The sequence below is a fragment of the Symphalangus syndactylus genome, chromosome 10 (assembly GCF_028878055.3).
Source record: "Symphalangus syndactylus isolate Jambi chromosome 10, NHGRI_mSymSyn1-v2.1_pri, whole genome shotgun sequence".
Classification (NCBI taxonomy): Eukaryota; Metazoa; Chordata; class Mammalia; order Primates; family Hylobatidae; genus Symphalangus; species Symphalangus syndactylus.
In genome coordinates, this window is record NC_072432.2 from 107,899,592 (window position 1) to 107,915,907 (window position 16,316).

At 37.0% G+C, this 16,316-nt stretch overlaps 1 protein-coding gene across 3 annotated transcripts in view; it reads left to right on the forward strand.

The window, feature by feature from the left end:
* Positions 1-16,072, forward strand: part of PIK3R4 (phosphoinositide-3-kinase regulatory subunit 4) — a 69,890-nt gene extending 53,818 nt beyond the window's left edge. For all 3 annotated transcript variants that reach the window (XM_055295463.2, XM_055295465.2, XM_055295464.2), the window contains exons 14-20: positions 4,433-4,597; positions 8,570-8,781; positions 10,618-10,749; positions 13,381-13,481; positions 13,909-13,997; positions 14,250-14,358; positions 15,514-16,072. In XM_055295463.2, the coding sequence (XP_055151438.1) occupies positions 4,433-4,597; positions 8,570-8,781; positions 10,618-10,749; positions 13,381-13,481; positions 13,909-13,997; positions 14,250-14,358; positions 15,514-15,684 (979 nt within the window). In that variant the 3' untranslated portion in view covers positions 15,685-16,072. The remainder of the gene's footprint in view (positions 1-4,432; positions 4,598-8,569; positions 8,782-10,617; positions 10,750-13,380; positions 13,482-13,908; positions 13,998-14,249; positions 14,359-15,513) is intronic.
* The last annotated feature ends 244 nt before the right edge of the window (positions 16,073-16,316 follow it).

Here is a 16,316-nt window from a genome sequence, read left to right on the forward strand (position 1 = left end):
ACCATATTAATAGAATAAAGGGTAAAGACCAAATGGTCATCTCAACAAACTCTCAGAAAGTATTTGACAAAGTCCAGTATCATTTTATGATTATAACCAACTCAACAAACCAATTAGTAATAGAAAAGAATGAATAAAGGCCATCTACAACAAAAAACCCTACAGCTAACATTGTACTTAATGTTAGAAGATTGAAAGCTTTCCCCCTAAGATGAAGAGTTAGATAAGAATGTCCACTTTTGCCACTTATTTGAATACTGTACTGAAGGTTCTAGCCAGGACATTTGGGTAAGAAAAAGAAATTGAAGGCATACAAATTGGAAAGGAGAAAGTAAAACTATCTGTTAGTAGCAAGCATGATCATGTATGTGGAGAATTAGCAATAATTCAACAATAATTGTTTTAAAAACTTACTAGAATAAGTTCAACAAAGTTGCAGAATACAAGATGAATATATAAAAATCATTTGCATTTTTATATGGTAGCAATGAATAGTCCAAACATGAATTTAAGAAACCATCCATTTACAGTAGTATCAAAATGAACAAAATACTTGGGAATAAATTTTACACAAGAAAGTATAATATTTTATACTGAAAAATACTAAAGATCAATGAAAGAAATTAAAGAAGACTCAAATGAATAGAAAGAAACCCCATGTTCATGCAATGGAATACTTAATATCATTAAGATGGCAGACCTCTCAGCGTACAGATACGATGCCATCTCTGTGGAATTTCTAGCTGCCTTTTTTTTTTTTCCCTGAAATCGATGATCTGATCCTAAAACCCATAAGGAATTACGAGAGACTCAGAATGGCCAAAACAATATTGAAAGAAAAGAACCAAATTGAAGGACTCACACTTCTGTATTTCAAAACTTGCTACAATGCTATAGTAAATCAAGACAGTGTAGTACAGGCATAAGGATAGACATATAGATCATGTCTATGTTTGTGTCGTATATTCGTGGAATAGAACTGACATGCAGAAGTACATTTATGGTCATTTTTTTTTTTTGACAGAGGTGTCAGGATAATTCAATGGGGAAAAGAATGGCCTTTAAAACAAGCGGTGCTGGGATTACAGGATTTCCACATGCAAAAAGATGAATTTCAGTAGACTTATTCAGAATGGATCACAGAGTAAATGTAAGAATGAAAACCATAAAACTTTTAGAATAAAACATAGGCATGTAAATCTTCATGACCATGGATTAGGCAAGGATTTCTGAGAAATTACATGAAAAACACAAGTAACAAAGGAAAAAATAGACAAATGGGACTTCATCAATGTTATAACCCTTTGTGCTTCAAAGGACTCTATCAAGAAAGTGAAAAGACAATCCACAGAATGGGAGAAATAACTTATATATCATATATCTGATAAAGATCTATTATTTAAAATGTATAAAGAACACTTACAACTCAACAATAAAAAGACAAATGACCCAATTAAAAAGCAAATGATGTGAATAGATGTTTCTCCAAATAGGACCAATAAGCACATGAAAAGATGCTCCTTAGTCACTAGAGAAATGTAAATCAAAACCACAGTGAGATACTACTTCACACCCACTACAATGGCTATAGTAAAAAAGGCAGTAACCAGTGTTAGGATGTGGAGAAATTGAAAGCTTTATACATTGCCGGTGAAAATGTAAAAACAATGCAGTAACTTTGGAAAACAGTTTGGTAGCCTTTCAAAATGGTAGACATAGAGTTACCATATGACCCTATGATTCCATTCCTAGCTATATACCCAAGACAGTTAAAAACATATATTCACACAAAAATCTGTACACAAATGTTCATAGCAGCATTATTCATAATAATAGCAAAAAATTGAAATGATGATAAATAAAATGTGGTATATCTATACAGTTGAAAATTAGCCATAAAACGGAATGAAATACTGCTACATGCTATAATGTGAGTAAACCTTGAAAACAGTATGCTAAGTGAAAGTAGCCAGATCCAAAGGCCACATATTGTATGATTTCATTTATATTAAGTATTCAGATAGATAAATCCGTAGAGACACAAAGTAGATTAGTAATTGCCAGGTGCTGGGGGAAGGGAGCATTGGGAAGAGACAGCTAATGGATACAGGGTTTCTTTTGGGTATGCTGAAAATGTTCTGGAATTAGATAATGGTGATAGTTATAAAATGTGGTGACTTTATAAACCCCTTTAAAAGGATGAATTTGGTGATATGTGAATTATATGTCAATATTAAAAGAGATGGGGACAGATAGCCTAAGTGTGTGTGAGAGACCAAGCATATTGGCACTCCCATCTCTGCCATTGCTTGTCACTGGCTGTCTTTACTCATTTACAGTACTGATTGGGCCCCTGTGGGGCCCTTGTGGGCATTGTGTTTGAGACATTTGTCCACACAAAGACTTACACACAAATGTTTATAGCAGCATTATTCATAATAGCCAAAAGGTGGAAGTGACTCACATGTTTATCAGCAGATGAATGGATAAGCAAAATGTGATGTAGCCATACAATGGAATAATATTCAGCCTAAAAATGAATGAGGTATTACATACCACAACATAAACTTTGACATTATGTTATGTGAAAGAAGCTTGATATAAAAGACCACACAATGTATGACTGTATTTAAATGAAATGTCCAGAACAGGGAAATTCATAGAAAATAAAGTTGATTAGTTGTTGCCAGAGGCTAGGGAGAGGGGCAAATAAGGAATGAATGCTAATGGGTATGAGGACAGCTTATTTTTTGATTTCTTATAATTAATGAAAATGGCCTGGAATTAGTGGTGATCTTTGCAGAATTCTGTTAATATACTAAAAATCATTGAATTGTGCACTTTAAAATGTACTTTATGGTATTTGAAAATCATTTCAGCAAAGCTGTTATTAAGAAAAACAACTAGGCCAGGTGCGGTGGCTCATGCCTGTAATCCCAGCACTTTGGGAGGCTGAGGCAGGCGGATCACTAGGTTGGGAGACTGAGACCATCCTGGCTAACTTGGTGAAACCCCGCCTCTACTAAAAATACAAAAAAAATTAGCTGGGCATGGTGGCGGGCGTCTGTAGTCCCAGCTACTCAGGAGGCTGAGTCAGGAGAATGGCCTGAACCCGGGAGGCAAAGCTTGCAGTGAGCCCAGATCGCGCCACTGCACTCCAGCCTGGGCGACAGAGCAAGACTCCGTTTCAGAAAAAAACAGAAAAAAAAACAACTAGAGAGAGATACGGATAAAATATATGAAATATTACAGATTTTTTTTTTTAAAAAAACGAGTGTGAATGTATTGTAATATGTATAGAAAACCTTTTGAAGGATATGTAACAAAATGTTAATAGTGTTTCTGGGTGGTATTATTATAAATGTTTTTACATTTCTGTATTTAGTACACTTAATATGCATTAACTTTTATAATAAAGTGAAATAAATTACACAAGATAGATGAATGTGTTCGGTGTTTAGGGGCTTTTGACCTTTTAGAGGTATGGCCCCTTAGAAGCATAAAGTTGCAGTCTGTGTGGAGGGTAATGGAGGAGGGAGTTGGTGATAATGGAGGTCCCCTGCGTAGATGATATATTCAAGAAGTTTGGCCGTGAATTGAAAGAGAGTAGAAAACACAGCTTGAGAGGTCAGCATATGTGTGGGAGAGACTGAATATTATAATTTTGCATTTATGAATGTTTTATGGTTTACATATTACCTGATTTTCCCTATGGTCCAGTTAGGGAAGTAGGTCAGTCCTTGTTTTGTAGATGAGTAAACTGAGGCATACAAGTGGTTAAGTAGCTTGACCAACATCATATAAGTAGTTGGTAGTGGAAGTCCTTGATTCCAAAGCCAGTGCTTTTCCTTCTGTGCCAAGCTGTGTGATAGGATAGCTGAAGGGTGTTAAGAGTGAGGGTTTAAGATATTCTAAGAGTTGAAGGAGATAGGATCAGGACCACAAGTATGGGAGTTCTCATTAGAAAAGAGTTCAAAACCAGCCTGGGCAACATGGCGAAACCTCATCTCTACAAAAAATTAGCCAGGCATGGTGATGCCCGCCTGTAGTCGCAGCTGCCAGGGTAGCTGAGGTGGGAGGATCACTTGAGCCCGGGAGGTCGAGGCTGCAGTAAGCTGTGATCCCACCACAGGCCACTATACTCCAGCCTGGGCAACAGAGTGAGACCCTGTCTCAAAAAAAAAAAGGAGAGGAGAAGGAGGGACAGTTTATGATAGGAGAGAGAAGTGTGTGCAGATGGCCATTTGAAAATAGCAGAAGAAAAGTTGATTTTTGTAACAGTTCTTTTGAGAGGAAATTCTTGTTTTTGTCCTGAGATCAGGGAGATTAAATGGACCTCAGAGTAATAATTTTGCTTGCTAATAGCCATGTGGATATTTAACATTAGCAGTGACATTGTTTCATAAATGAATTTTATTTGTCTTTCCTTCAGATCTATTCTTACATACAGCCGAATTGGAGGACGAGTCAAGACGCTCACATTCTGCCAAGGCTCCCACTATTTAGCCATAGCATCTGATAATGGTGCTGTCCAGCTTCTTGGAATTGAGGCTTCTAAGCTGCCCAAGTCTCCTAAAATCCATCCTCTACAAAGCAGGTATCTATCTTTTGTCTTTTTTAAACATTGTATTTAGTCCACTACAGTATCTTAAGTCTCCTTTCTACCCTGCAATGTAGTTGGGGTCAACTGAGGGCCTCTTACATTGCACTTCTTTTTTTAAGCCCATAAAATAAATAAAATTTTAAAAATGTGCTTCCAGCTCAAAACTGTCACATATGGTTAGTCTCAGAAGATGGTATCTATGTATCTTGTCTTCTGCAAACTTGTCAAGAGGTCAAAGGGGCAGCTTTGAACTTGCAGCGCATCCCAGTTTAGAATTTGTCTGGATAACCTAAAATTACCAGTTATATCTTCTGTCTCAGCTACTAAAAACACAACTCTGCCTGATTTTGAGAATGTGAGTGTTCTTCATTAAGGAAAACTCAAATGTCAGCATTCCATTGCTTGGCATTAAAATCTCTGAAGTTGATGGGGACATGGAGAAGAGCATTTAGACAGATGATTTGCTTATCATTTTAAAACAAAATAGCAGTGGTTTTATTTAGGAATTTTCTTCATTTTTTATAAATTGTGGTTGCTTGCAGATTAAATGCATACAAGGTAAGATATTTAAAGACAAAGCAGAACGATTTTTGACCAATATGTGTTACACACTGAAGATTTCAAAGACAAGATATGTTATGCTTTAAGAACCTACAGTCTAGTGGGAGAAATAGACAAGTGAACAATTTCAGTGCAATGTGGTAATTTTTGCATAGATAACAGGAGCCAGCTTGAAAGGGAAGACAACAGGTGAGACCAGGTGTGAGTTAGCCAGGTGAGGCAAGGTGGTTAAGAAGGGCCAGGTGGAGGTGGTGGACCCCACAGAAGAAAGCAAAATGAGGAGTTGTTTAGTGGATGATAAGCCATGGCCATTAGGTAGCTTAAGGCAGAAAGGGATATTTGTTGGGTCACCTGGAATTTTTGTTTTGTTTTGTTTTGCTTTTGCATTTAAAAAGATTTTCCACACATTCATTGAACAGATTTAAGCAGCTTTTGTCCAGGACATATTCTTTATGGCATTGAATGACAAATACCTATTTTTAAGAAAATCTGTTTCAGCAGATGATGTCTGTATAGTAACATGTCTATTGAGTTTCATGTAAATTATTTAATAACTTGGCATGGTGCCCTGTGTGATGACTGAGCCCACAGGCCACACACGCAGAGAGACATGCACATTCAGTGCACGGTTGTCTCTCAGCCAACGGCACTTTTCACTGTAAATGTTACTGTCTTAAAGCAAACACTAGATAACTACCTAACTACCTAGATAAGGAGACTGGCAGGATGTTTAGCTTTTACTCTGCCTCACAGTGTGTGCTTCAAAGAAACTTTGCCATAAGGTCATAAGTTTTTGATTGTTTTGGTTATATCAACTGTTGTCATAGATAGCTCTTACTAATTAGAATTTGTGGAAGGAACTATTTTACATTTTACTTGGCAGTTGGATTTTTTCATCACTCCTCAATGGGAAAATATGGTAAAAATCAGAATATTTGTAAGTACAATTGTTTATCCAAGGGTTAGCAGACTACAGCTTGCAGTATGGTCCATAAAATAAGAATGATGTTTGCATTTTTAAAGGGTTGCAAAAATAAAAATAATACTCAACAGGAATGTATGTGATTCACAAAGCCTAAAATATTTACAATCTGACTCCTTATAGATGATGTTTGCTGACTTCTGATCTAAAAGATAAAACTAAAACTGCCTGTATGAATGCATGATATGTATGAATAAAGGATACTGGCCAGTGTTTTATGATGTTCTTTTTAGTTTTAAAAATGCCTCAGCTTGAAAAAAACTAGTACACTTATATAGTAGAATAATAATCTGCATTAAAAAGGAATGAATTATTGACTCATGCAACAACATTGATGAATCTTAAATGTGTTTTGCTAATTAACCCACTTAACTGTATACCACAAAAAGTGAATTTAAATGTATGTAAAATTTAAAAAGTTAACCAGGATGTAAGGGGAAAGATGGAATGCAGTCTGTGACAAATTAATCTGTTTTACAAGTGAATCACATAATCACATTGAAGGGCATGGCGAATAAAGGAGTAACTTTGGAAAACAGTTTTTAAATTTGACACTGGGAGGCTAATGACAAAAGGAACCCAACTCAAACATTGTATTCTAGTTGGTTGTTTTTCACAGGGTTAACAATTTCATTCTAACAGTTTCAGGTTTAACAATTCTGAAACTTTACTCTTCGTTTGTATACTTAGGTTGAACAAGTAGGTAAATGTATTGTAGTTATGAGAGCCAGGTTTGTCACTGTTAGAGAAAGGTATTACAGATGAATGAACGCTGGTGCTAGATAGGAGTTGGAGATTATCAGTATGGACTCATGATATTTTTGTATGCATAGGTATAAATATATACATGCATACAAACACATGAACAGATACAGAAATATAGATGTGTCCACATGCCTGAAGTAGTATACATAATACATCTTTTAGCTCTGGCCATTTAGCTCTGGCCATAGAAGCAGGCACACTGCCGTAGCAATGAACACATAGGGCTTAGATTTTTGTTTCTAAATACCATTCTTCAGTAAAAGGAACTAGTACTTCTAGAACTGGTTGATTTCAGGTGTGTGGGGCAGGGAAAATAAAACAAGCCTGGAGCATCTTGTGGTGTCAAAAAATTAGGAAGTATTAAAAAAAGTACATTGAAAGAGCACAAGAGCTAACATGAAAGAGCTTCCAGTGGGCAAAGTTGGAACAACTTGGGCAACAAAATAAATAATTGTAGTATTAGATTGTAACTCAAAGAAAAAAATAAATATCTATGAATCCATAGTGATACAAATAAGTGAATAAATAAGTTTATGGGGAAGAAGTGACAACTTACAGAAGAATCCCAGTCAACTAATGTAGAAGGACTGAGGGAAACAAAAAGTCACCATTAGCTCACCACAGGCATGCTCCCTCAAATGGATGTTAAAATTAGGGGGCCAAAGTTAAAGCAGAAACAGAATGTTTGCATTGTCTCAAAGTATTTTTGCCAAATATTGAGTAATTATAAAGGGAAAAAATGTTTACAATGGAGAATCCTAGCAGACACCAGCTTAATTCACATGATTCAAGTTAACATCATAAGTGATTCAGGTTAAACATTTCTAATCTGAAAATCCAAAATGCTCCAAAAACTGAAAGTTTTTGAATGCTAATATGATGTCACAAGTGAAAAATTCCACACCTGACTTCATGGGACAGGTTGCAGTTAAAACTTTGTTTCATGCAGAAAAGTATTTTGTACAAAATTACCATCAGGCTAGGTGTATGAGGTATATATGAAACAAATGAATTTCATGTTTAGACTTGGGTCCCATTCCCAAGATACCTCATTATGTATATGCAAATATTTCATGCTAAAAAAAAAAAAAAAAAAACCAAAATCTGAAACAGTTGTGGTTGCGAGCATTTTGGCTAAGTGATAATTAACCTGTACATGCTAACCTGTCCATCTCAATGATGCACTGAGAAGGACACACCACTTCTGTGGTATCTTTCCCAATAAGGCATAATTTCAGGATAATAATGAGAAAACGTCAAACAAACCCAAATTGAGGAACATTCTCTAAAATAACCAGTAGTCTTCAAAAATATCAAGGTCATGAAAGACTGAGGAAAACTGATAAAATCAGAATACGTTCTGTACTCTAATTACTAGTATTATACCAAGGTTAATTTCTTAGTTTTGATAAATGTTCTATGGTTATATAAGTTGTTTACCTAAGGGGAAGCTTGAGTGAAGGATATACAGGAACTCTACTATTTTTGCAATTCTTCTCTACATCTGGAATTTTTTTAATGTGTCGGCTTTTGTTTTCTTGATGGAGTCACATAGCGCTTGTTTCTTGACTATGGATAGGATATAAAGTCATCTTAAAGGGAGACTAGTGCTATGTTTTCAGTGACTGGAAACGTCTGTGCTTTGTGTATTTCTCTAGAATTCTAGATCAGAAGGAGGACGGTTGTGTTGTGGATATGCATCACTTCAACTCTGGGGCACAGTCTGTTCTTGCCTATGCCACTGTGAATGGCTCTCTGGTTGGCTGGGACCTTAGGTCTTCAAGCAATGCGTGGACTTTAAAGCATGATTTAAAGTCGGGCCTCATCACTTCCTTTGCTGTGGATATCCACCAATGCTGGCTCTGCATTGGTAAGCTAACTTTCAAGTCATTGGCTGGTTTTTGAATGCCACTAATGCCTGCAATTGCTGTCTTGTGAAATCAGTTTTTTCCTCTTTGTTCATTGGTAATTTTTCCCATCTCTTTTTTTATTCATAGTCATGTTAAAATAACTTGCAATTTTTTTTCATTAAAAAACAGGTTCGAAAGGGTGAAATCAGTATCCTAAGGCATAAAACAGTTTCCTCATTGTCCTTGTTCTTAAATGAGCCTCCTTACTTTATAATCATTAAGTGATCAGATTTGCTGGCATTCTCTTACTCTGCCAGTGAAGCAGCAGACGTGACTTAAGGAAAATAGCATCTGAGTTTGGGCAGATATGGTTTAAATTCCAATAGCTTTAGGCAGGTTATTTAACTCCTCTGAGGTTCAGCTATCTTCATCTTCAAATGGGGCTAATCCTTTCAAGGGCAGTTTTGAGGATTTAATGAAGCAAAAGGATCTGTCACAGTGCCTGGTGTTGAGAGAAGAGCTAAGCAATGGTTTCTTACTTTATTGTTTGCCTTGTCTCCAAAGGCTAAAGATGAACCAAGCGATCCAGCTTGCTTAAGCAGGATTTTAAAAAATGTATTGTTGCATGATATTCCATTTTATAGATAACAATTTATGTATCCGTCTATCCCTCAGTTGATGGATAGCTGAGTTGTTTCTAGTGTTTGGCTTTTCGGAGTCAACCTGCTGTAAATATTTGCAAATAAGTCTTTGTAAGGACATATATTTCCACTAATCTCAGGCATATATATACCCAAGAATGGGACTGCTGCTTTTGTAAAATTTCTTTTTTAATTGACAAACAATTGTATATATTTATGGGGTACAGTGTGTGATGTTTTGATACATGTATTAATTGTGGGATGATTAAATCAAACTAAACAAATCTATCACCTTACATACTTATTACTTATGAAAACATTTAAAATTTACTCTTTTGGCAACTTTGGAATATACACTGTATTATAATCACCATTCTGTGCAGTAATCACTAAAGCTAATTCCTCCTAACTGAAACTTTGTACTCTTTGATCAACATTTCCCCTTTTCCCATCTGCCCCTTTCTTTATGTTTCACGTTTTTCCCTCCTGGTGTTTTGAACCTGCTGCTTGAGAAACTACCACATCTTATTCTTTTTTAGTTGGCATGCTTATTCAGAGGAATTATCTTCTGTGCTTGAATTTAGGTTTTCTCGATTCCCTAACTTACATTTGTTACACTGTTAAGTGTGTGCCCTTTGCTTTATTAATTTTTATATAGTTTATATGGAATGCATTTTTTTGCCTTTTGTGTGAATAAAGTGCACAGGGACAGAAGGATGTAACATACTTGTCTATAGAATGTTTAAGAGGGAAGGGCAAATGGAAAAAATTGAAATCTGATGATAGCAACAAAGCTGCTGCTACTTTGGGATTGGTAAAGTGATCATTGAATACCAGTAAAACATCTTTGGGTATTTAAGGCAATCTGAACATTTTGACTTACCAAATTAATTTTATATCTTCTCAATAGCTTGTTTTTTGTGGGTGCCTTTGGCAATTAATAACAATGTCAGCAACTAATAAATTATTCATTTTCAATTTACATTATTAGTAGTAGCATCATGATAAGCACTTTATATCTCAGTTATTTAACAACCAAAGGGGTACTGTTTGAAACTGGTGAGACAGCTTCATGAGAACAAAAGTTTTTTTAAGTAACAAAGGCATTTTTCAAATAAATTCATAAAAAGCTAATACTATTTACCATTGGTATAAATGCAGCTTGATATACTTTGATCATTAGATGGTAATCTTTTTGTGCTTTTTCTCTTTAAGGTACAAGCAGTGGTACCATGGCTTGTTGGGACATGAGGTTCCAGTTGCCAATTTCAAGTCACTGTCATCCTTCCAGGGCTCGAATCAGGCGCCTCTCAATGCACCCTCTGTATCAGTCCTGGGTGATTGCAGGTAAGATGGAGGGCGGGCTTTCATGTGTTGGGAGATTTTCTTGGAAAGTACATAATAACCTGTTGCCAAAACTGATGTTTTTAGTTTTATTTTACATATGAACTGAATGCTTGATTCTCTTCTGATTATGGAGGTTGCCACTATTGATACCTCACTGTCATCTAATATTTATTATGTCAAAAATGATCTCATCAGTCACCATCATTATTCTCCATTCTTAACTGTCCACCACCATCTCCTATCCTTTTTTTCTTCCTCCTGTGTCCCCTATTTTTGTTACAGATGCCACCATCTTCCTAGAGAGCTAAGTTAGAAACCTTGACTCATCCTTCTCTGTTGCAATTTCTTGTTGCTCTGCTTCGTGTTGCTTGAAAGCTTCCCTTCCCTTCCTTCATTGGGCACTCAAATTTTCTTGTATGGCTCCTGGGCATGACACTTGGGCAAGTCTTGAAACTGATTTTCCTCATCTTTAATATGTAGTTAGAAATACTTACCTTGTAGAGTTATAGGGAACTGAGATAAAACATGCAAAGTACATACCCTAGCACACAATGCTTGATAAATAATAGCTCTTATTATTCTTATGTTTTCCCCTCAGCCCTCTTGCCTCTAGGCTCTTTGTGGTCCCTTCTTGTACACATAGTCCGTCGCATACACTGCTGCTATCAAAGTCACCATGTTGCCAAGTTCTAAGGCTATTACTGTGAGCCCTTTTCTTATTTGACTTTCATTTGATCAGTTGATTTCCATTGTTTTCAAATACTTTCCTTACCTGGTTTCAAGGACATTTCTCTTGGTTCTCCTACTTCTTGATCTGCTAGTTCCTTCTTATCTTCCTGGCTTTTAAATTGTGGCCTGCCTCAGGACCTAGTCTTTGGTCTCAACCACTTCTACACTGGCTCTGTGTGTGATCTCATGCAATCTCATGCTTTAACTACTAAATTTATTCAGACTCATACCTATTTAAAATCTCTCTTAAGATGTCTAATAGCCATTGTAAACTCAACATGTCTAACTAAAATGAATGCTTGATTTCCTCTTTACTAAGTATCTCCACCACTGCCTCCTACCCCACTCTTCCTATGGGTCTCTCAGTAAATGGCAGCTAGGTGCGCAGAAGCCTGAAATTATCCTCGACTATTCTTTTTCTCATCCCACTTCCAGTCCATTAGCCAGTCCTGTAAGTTCTATTTTAAAGTATAGGTAGAATTTGATCACTCTTCACTACCTCCACCACTATCTCCCTAGTCCAAACCACTATAGTGTCTTTCCTCTGTTAATGTGATATTTTCTTCACAGCCTGCTTCTGTCTGTACCTCTTAAGACCATTGTTTTCTTCTGCTCAGTACCTTCCATTGGCTTCTTGGTCCAAAAGACTTTATGGGACTGGCCTTCTTGCCACTTCTCTGACCTTTATCAGTTAGAATTCTAACAGGAAACAGTAGCACACTCAAGGTAGGATAATTTAAGAATTTATTTTCAAATAAAATTGTTTACAAAGGTTTGGGTGTAGGGGTATTACAAAAGATAGCACAGTAATATGGGGTGGTAACAGCAGAGTAGCAGTAGAAGGCGTGAGGGGAGGAGGGCATGGTTACTGAGTTTGGAAGGGAGTAGAGAAGGCCACCTTGAAAGGAGCAGTGACTTTGAGATGAGGGATACGACCAGCCTTATGTAAATGACTTGACTTTCTTATCTCCCTCCCTTTGATCTCCTGCTGCGGTTTCTCATAGGCATGTATTAGTTTCCCGTTATACCACAACTTATTTTTTTAATAATTCTAGAGGCCAGAAGTCTGAAATGGGTTTTGTGGACCAAAATCAAGGTAGCAGCAGACATGTATTCCCTCTGGAGGCACTAGGGGAACATCTATTTCCTTGCCTTTTCCTGCTTCTAGAACTAAATTCCTTGGCTCCTTCTTTCATCTTCAGAGCCAGCAACATATCATCTTGTTTCATTGTTACAGTCCTTTCTGTTCTTGCTGCCAAATCTGCCTCCCTTGCCTAAGGAGGTTTGTGATTGCATGTGGGGCCCCCTGAGTAATCCAGAATAATCTGTCTCAAGGTCCTTCATTTCATCACATCTGCAAAGTCACTTTGCCACATAAGGTACCATTCACAGGTTCCAGGGGATAGAACTTGGATACCTTTGGGGCCATTATTTAGCCTACCACAGGGTGGTGGACCCAGCCAGAGGGGGTACAGAAGGTTGTTGATGTGGTTCATTCAGGTCAGATTTACAGCAGCAAATGGAAAATGACCAGCACTACTGCCCTTTCTCCGGCTTATCTCCCATTCTCAGTCAGTTCCTGCCACACTGACTTGTTCTTTCAACTAAGCATGCTCCTGCTTCAGAAGGGCCTTTGCATTTTTGTCTGTTGTCCCCACTATAATGGAAGTTCCATGAAACTGGGAATTTTTCTGCATTGTTTGCCATCTTTTCTTCAGTGCCTAGCGCAGTGACTAGCCCATAGTAAAAATATTTACTATATTTACTGGCTCAGTAAATATTATTAAGTGAATATTACATTGTCTCTCCCCCTGAAAGAAGGAAAGGACTGCAATTTGTTTTGTTGTAATCTTCCCCAACTCTTTTTGTGTGAGTCAAGACTCTGGCCTTTGTTTCCTTTAGCTGTTCAGGGCAACAACGAAGTGTCCATGTGGGACATGGAGACTGGTGACAGAAGATTTACTCTCTGGGCCAGCAGTGCACCACCACTTTCTGAATTACAGGTTTGACTTCAGTTTTTACTGTAAAGGATGATATTATATTCCCCACATCCTAAGTACTTTCAGGCATTTAATCAAACCTAGTATCTGTTGGGCTTTTGGGTTATGTTTAAATTTGAGTTTTTAATAACATCAAGTATCATGTGGCCATTGCTACACGAGTGTTTCCTTGCTAGTGTTCTGCATTATTGGGTAAATAAGTTGCTAGCCCATAAAGCTTGTGATGTCTCTTTGGAACCCCAATAAGATCTAGCATAATTAGGAAAAGGCCAGATTGAAGTAGATAGGGCATACATAACTGATCTCTCATTTATTCAGGTAACCAGGTGCTTGTAAAGCTACTGACAGTTAACTTGCCTCTAGAAATAGCACTATCATTTATGGAATACACGGATGTCTTTTATTTGACTCCACATCTATTTCTTTTAAGCCTTCTCCTCATAGCGTCCATGGTATCTACTGTAGTCCTGCAGATGGAAATCCTATCCTGCTAACAGCTGGCTCAGATATGAAAATAAGGTACACTATCTCAATAAAAGAATAAAATGGATACTTTTACAAGCTGTTATAGATACTGATGGCACTGTAATGTTTAAAAGCATCTTATAAGGACAGCTGTTAATACTTTATTTGTAACCAATGGTATGCTGTTCTATGAAAACCTCTTTTCCTAATGCAAAAGAAAAAATGCATTGATAAAGATAAGCCAATGATTATTAGTTCCTCCCATTGTCCTAAAGAGATTGTCATCATTTATTTCCTCTTCCCTAGGTTTTGGGACTTGGCTTACCCAGAAAGGTCCTACGTTGTTGCAGGAAGTACTAGTTCCCCATCTGTGTCCTACTACAGGAAAATAATTGAAGGCACTGAAGTTGTCCAGGTACTGTACTCTTTTCATTCCTTTCACCTTTTGTAAGCACAAACATGGCTTTTGTAAACAGAATTGATTAAAACAAATGGCTTGACCAAGCGAGGAGTACTTTGAATTTAGGAAATTTATTTTTTCTTGAAATTTCTGTATTTAAAAAAATTAACTTTTATTAAGGTAAAATAAGCATAAAGAAAGTGCATATAAGTAATAGCTCAAATGACCAGTATGTACTTTATAACATTGTAAGGAAGCACTTTTATTATCCTCTTACAAATGAAAAAGGCACAGTGAAGTTAAGTAACTTGTTCAAGGTCACACAGCTAGTAAACAAACAGAAAGCTGGGATTCAAACCTGGCTTTGGGACTGTAAAGTTTGTATTCTTGACTCAGGCAAAAACTTCAAGTGAGAGAATATACCTTTAGCACCTGGGCCAAAGTAGGTGCTCTATAAATGAAAGTGTGCTTCCTTCATGACAAATATTAATGAGCTTTAGAAGTGGTAGAACATCTGCTATGTATTTTTTATATTCTGGTCATTTATACCTTTTTTTTTTTTTTTTTTTTTTTTTTTTCCTGAGACGGAGTCTTGCTCTGTCGCCAGGCTGGAGTGCAGTGGCATGATCTCTGCTCACCGCAGCCTCTGCCTCCCAGGTTAAGCGATTCTCCTGCCTCAGCCTCCTGAGGAGCTGGGACTACAGGTGTGTGCCACCACACCCGGCTAATTTTTGTATTTTTAGTAGAGACGGGGCTTCACCATGTTGGCCAGGATGGTCTCGATCTCCTGACCTTGTGATCCACCCGCCTTGGCCTCCCAAAGTGCTGGGATTATAGGCGTGACCCACCGCGCCTGGCCTATACCTCTTTTAATTATATTCTATCCCATTTTTCTTTTGATGTTGGCAAAAGTTAATATGCACAGAATATTGACCTAAAATAAGTTTTCCATATTTGTAAGTGGCTACTCATGAAATCCAATGACAAGGACCCTAGAATGTCATTTTGGCTCCTCTACTCCTTTTGCTCAGTGTATTTGTGAAAGCATGACTACAAAAGGTGTTAACTTAAATACAACAGTATCTCAGAAGCAAGACTACTGATGAGAGGAAGAATGTGGTACAGACTTTTAACTTCTGGCTTGCTCCCTGACTTTTAATCACCAAACAGGAAATTCAGAATAAGCAGAAAGTAGGACCAAGTGATGACACCCCTCGAAGGGGCCCAGAGTCCCTGCCCGTGGGACATCACGACATCATCACCGATGTCGCCACATTCCAGACAACACAGGGCTTCATCGTAACTGCTTCTAGAGATGGGATTGTGAAGGTGTGGAAATAAAAACCTACTGATTTGTATAAATTGTAATAAAGTTATAAATATACTACTATAACTCAAGAGAAAAGGCATTTCTAGAGAACAGATTCATTTGCTTAATTTTCAAAATTATGTCTCTATATTACTGTTTCATGACTAAATGACACCCAAAATGGTTAAAAAAGATGTACTTGACTAGTTTACTTATGCATCTCTCTCTTTGCAAGAATCAGCCAGCCAACAATGTCTGGGATTTTTATTGTATATGTTACAAAGGTGAGAAATGTAAAATATGAAAATGAATATGTTTATTTTGTATTGAAAAAGATGGTTGAAAAGATAAGGTTGTAAGCTATTATAGTATAAACACATTTTTGCTATTAAAAATGCTATTCAAAGCAGTTAAACGGTATTCATGCATCCTAAGAGTTTGTGTTTTTGGTGGTATTTTTAAATGGTAAATTTAAGCAGAGGAATAATCTCTCCAGCAGCATTTGTTCTAAGGTGAAGAAATGGACTCGATGTCACAAGGAATCAGCGACAGAACCAGGTGTTAGGTCCAAATCTCTGGACTCTAAATATTGTGCTCTTTCTGCTGTAATATTTCTTGTGTGTTTTACAGTCTGTCTTATTAGTTATTTAACACTGTAGAATTG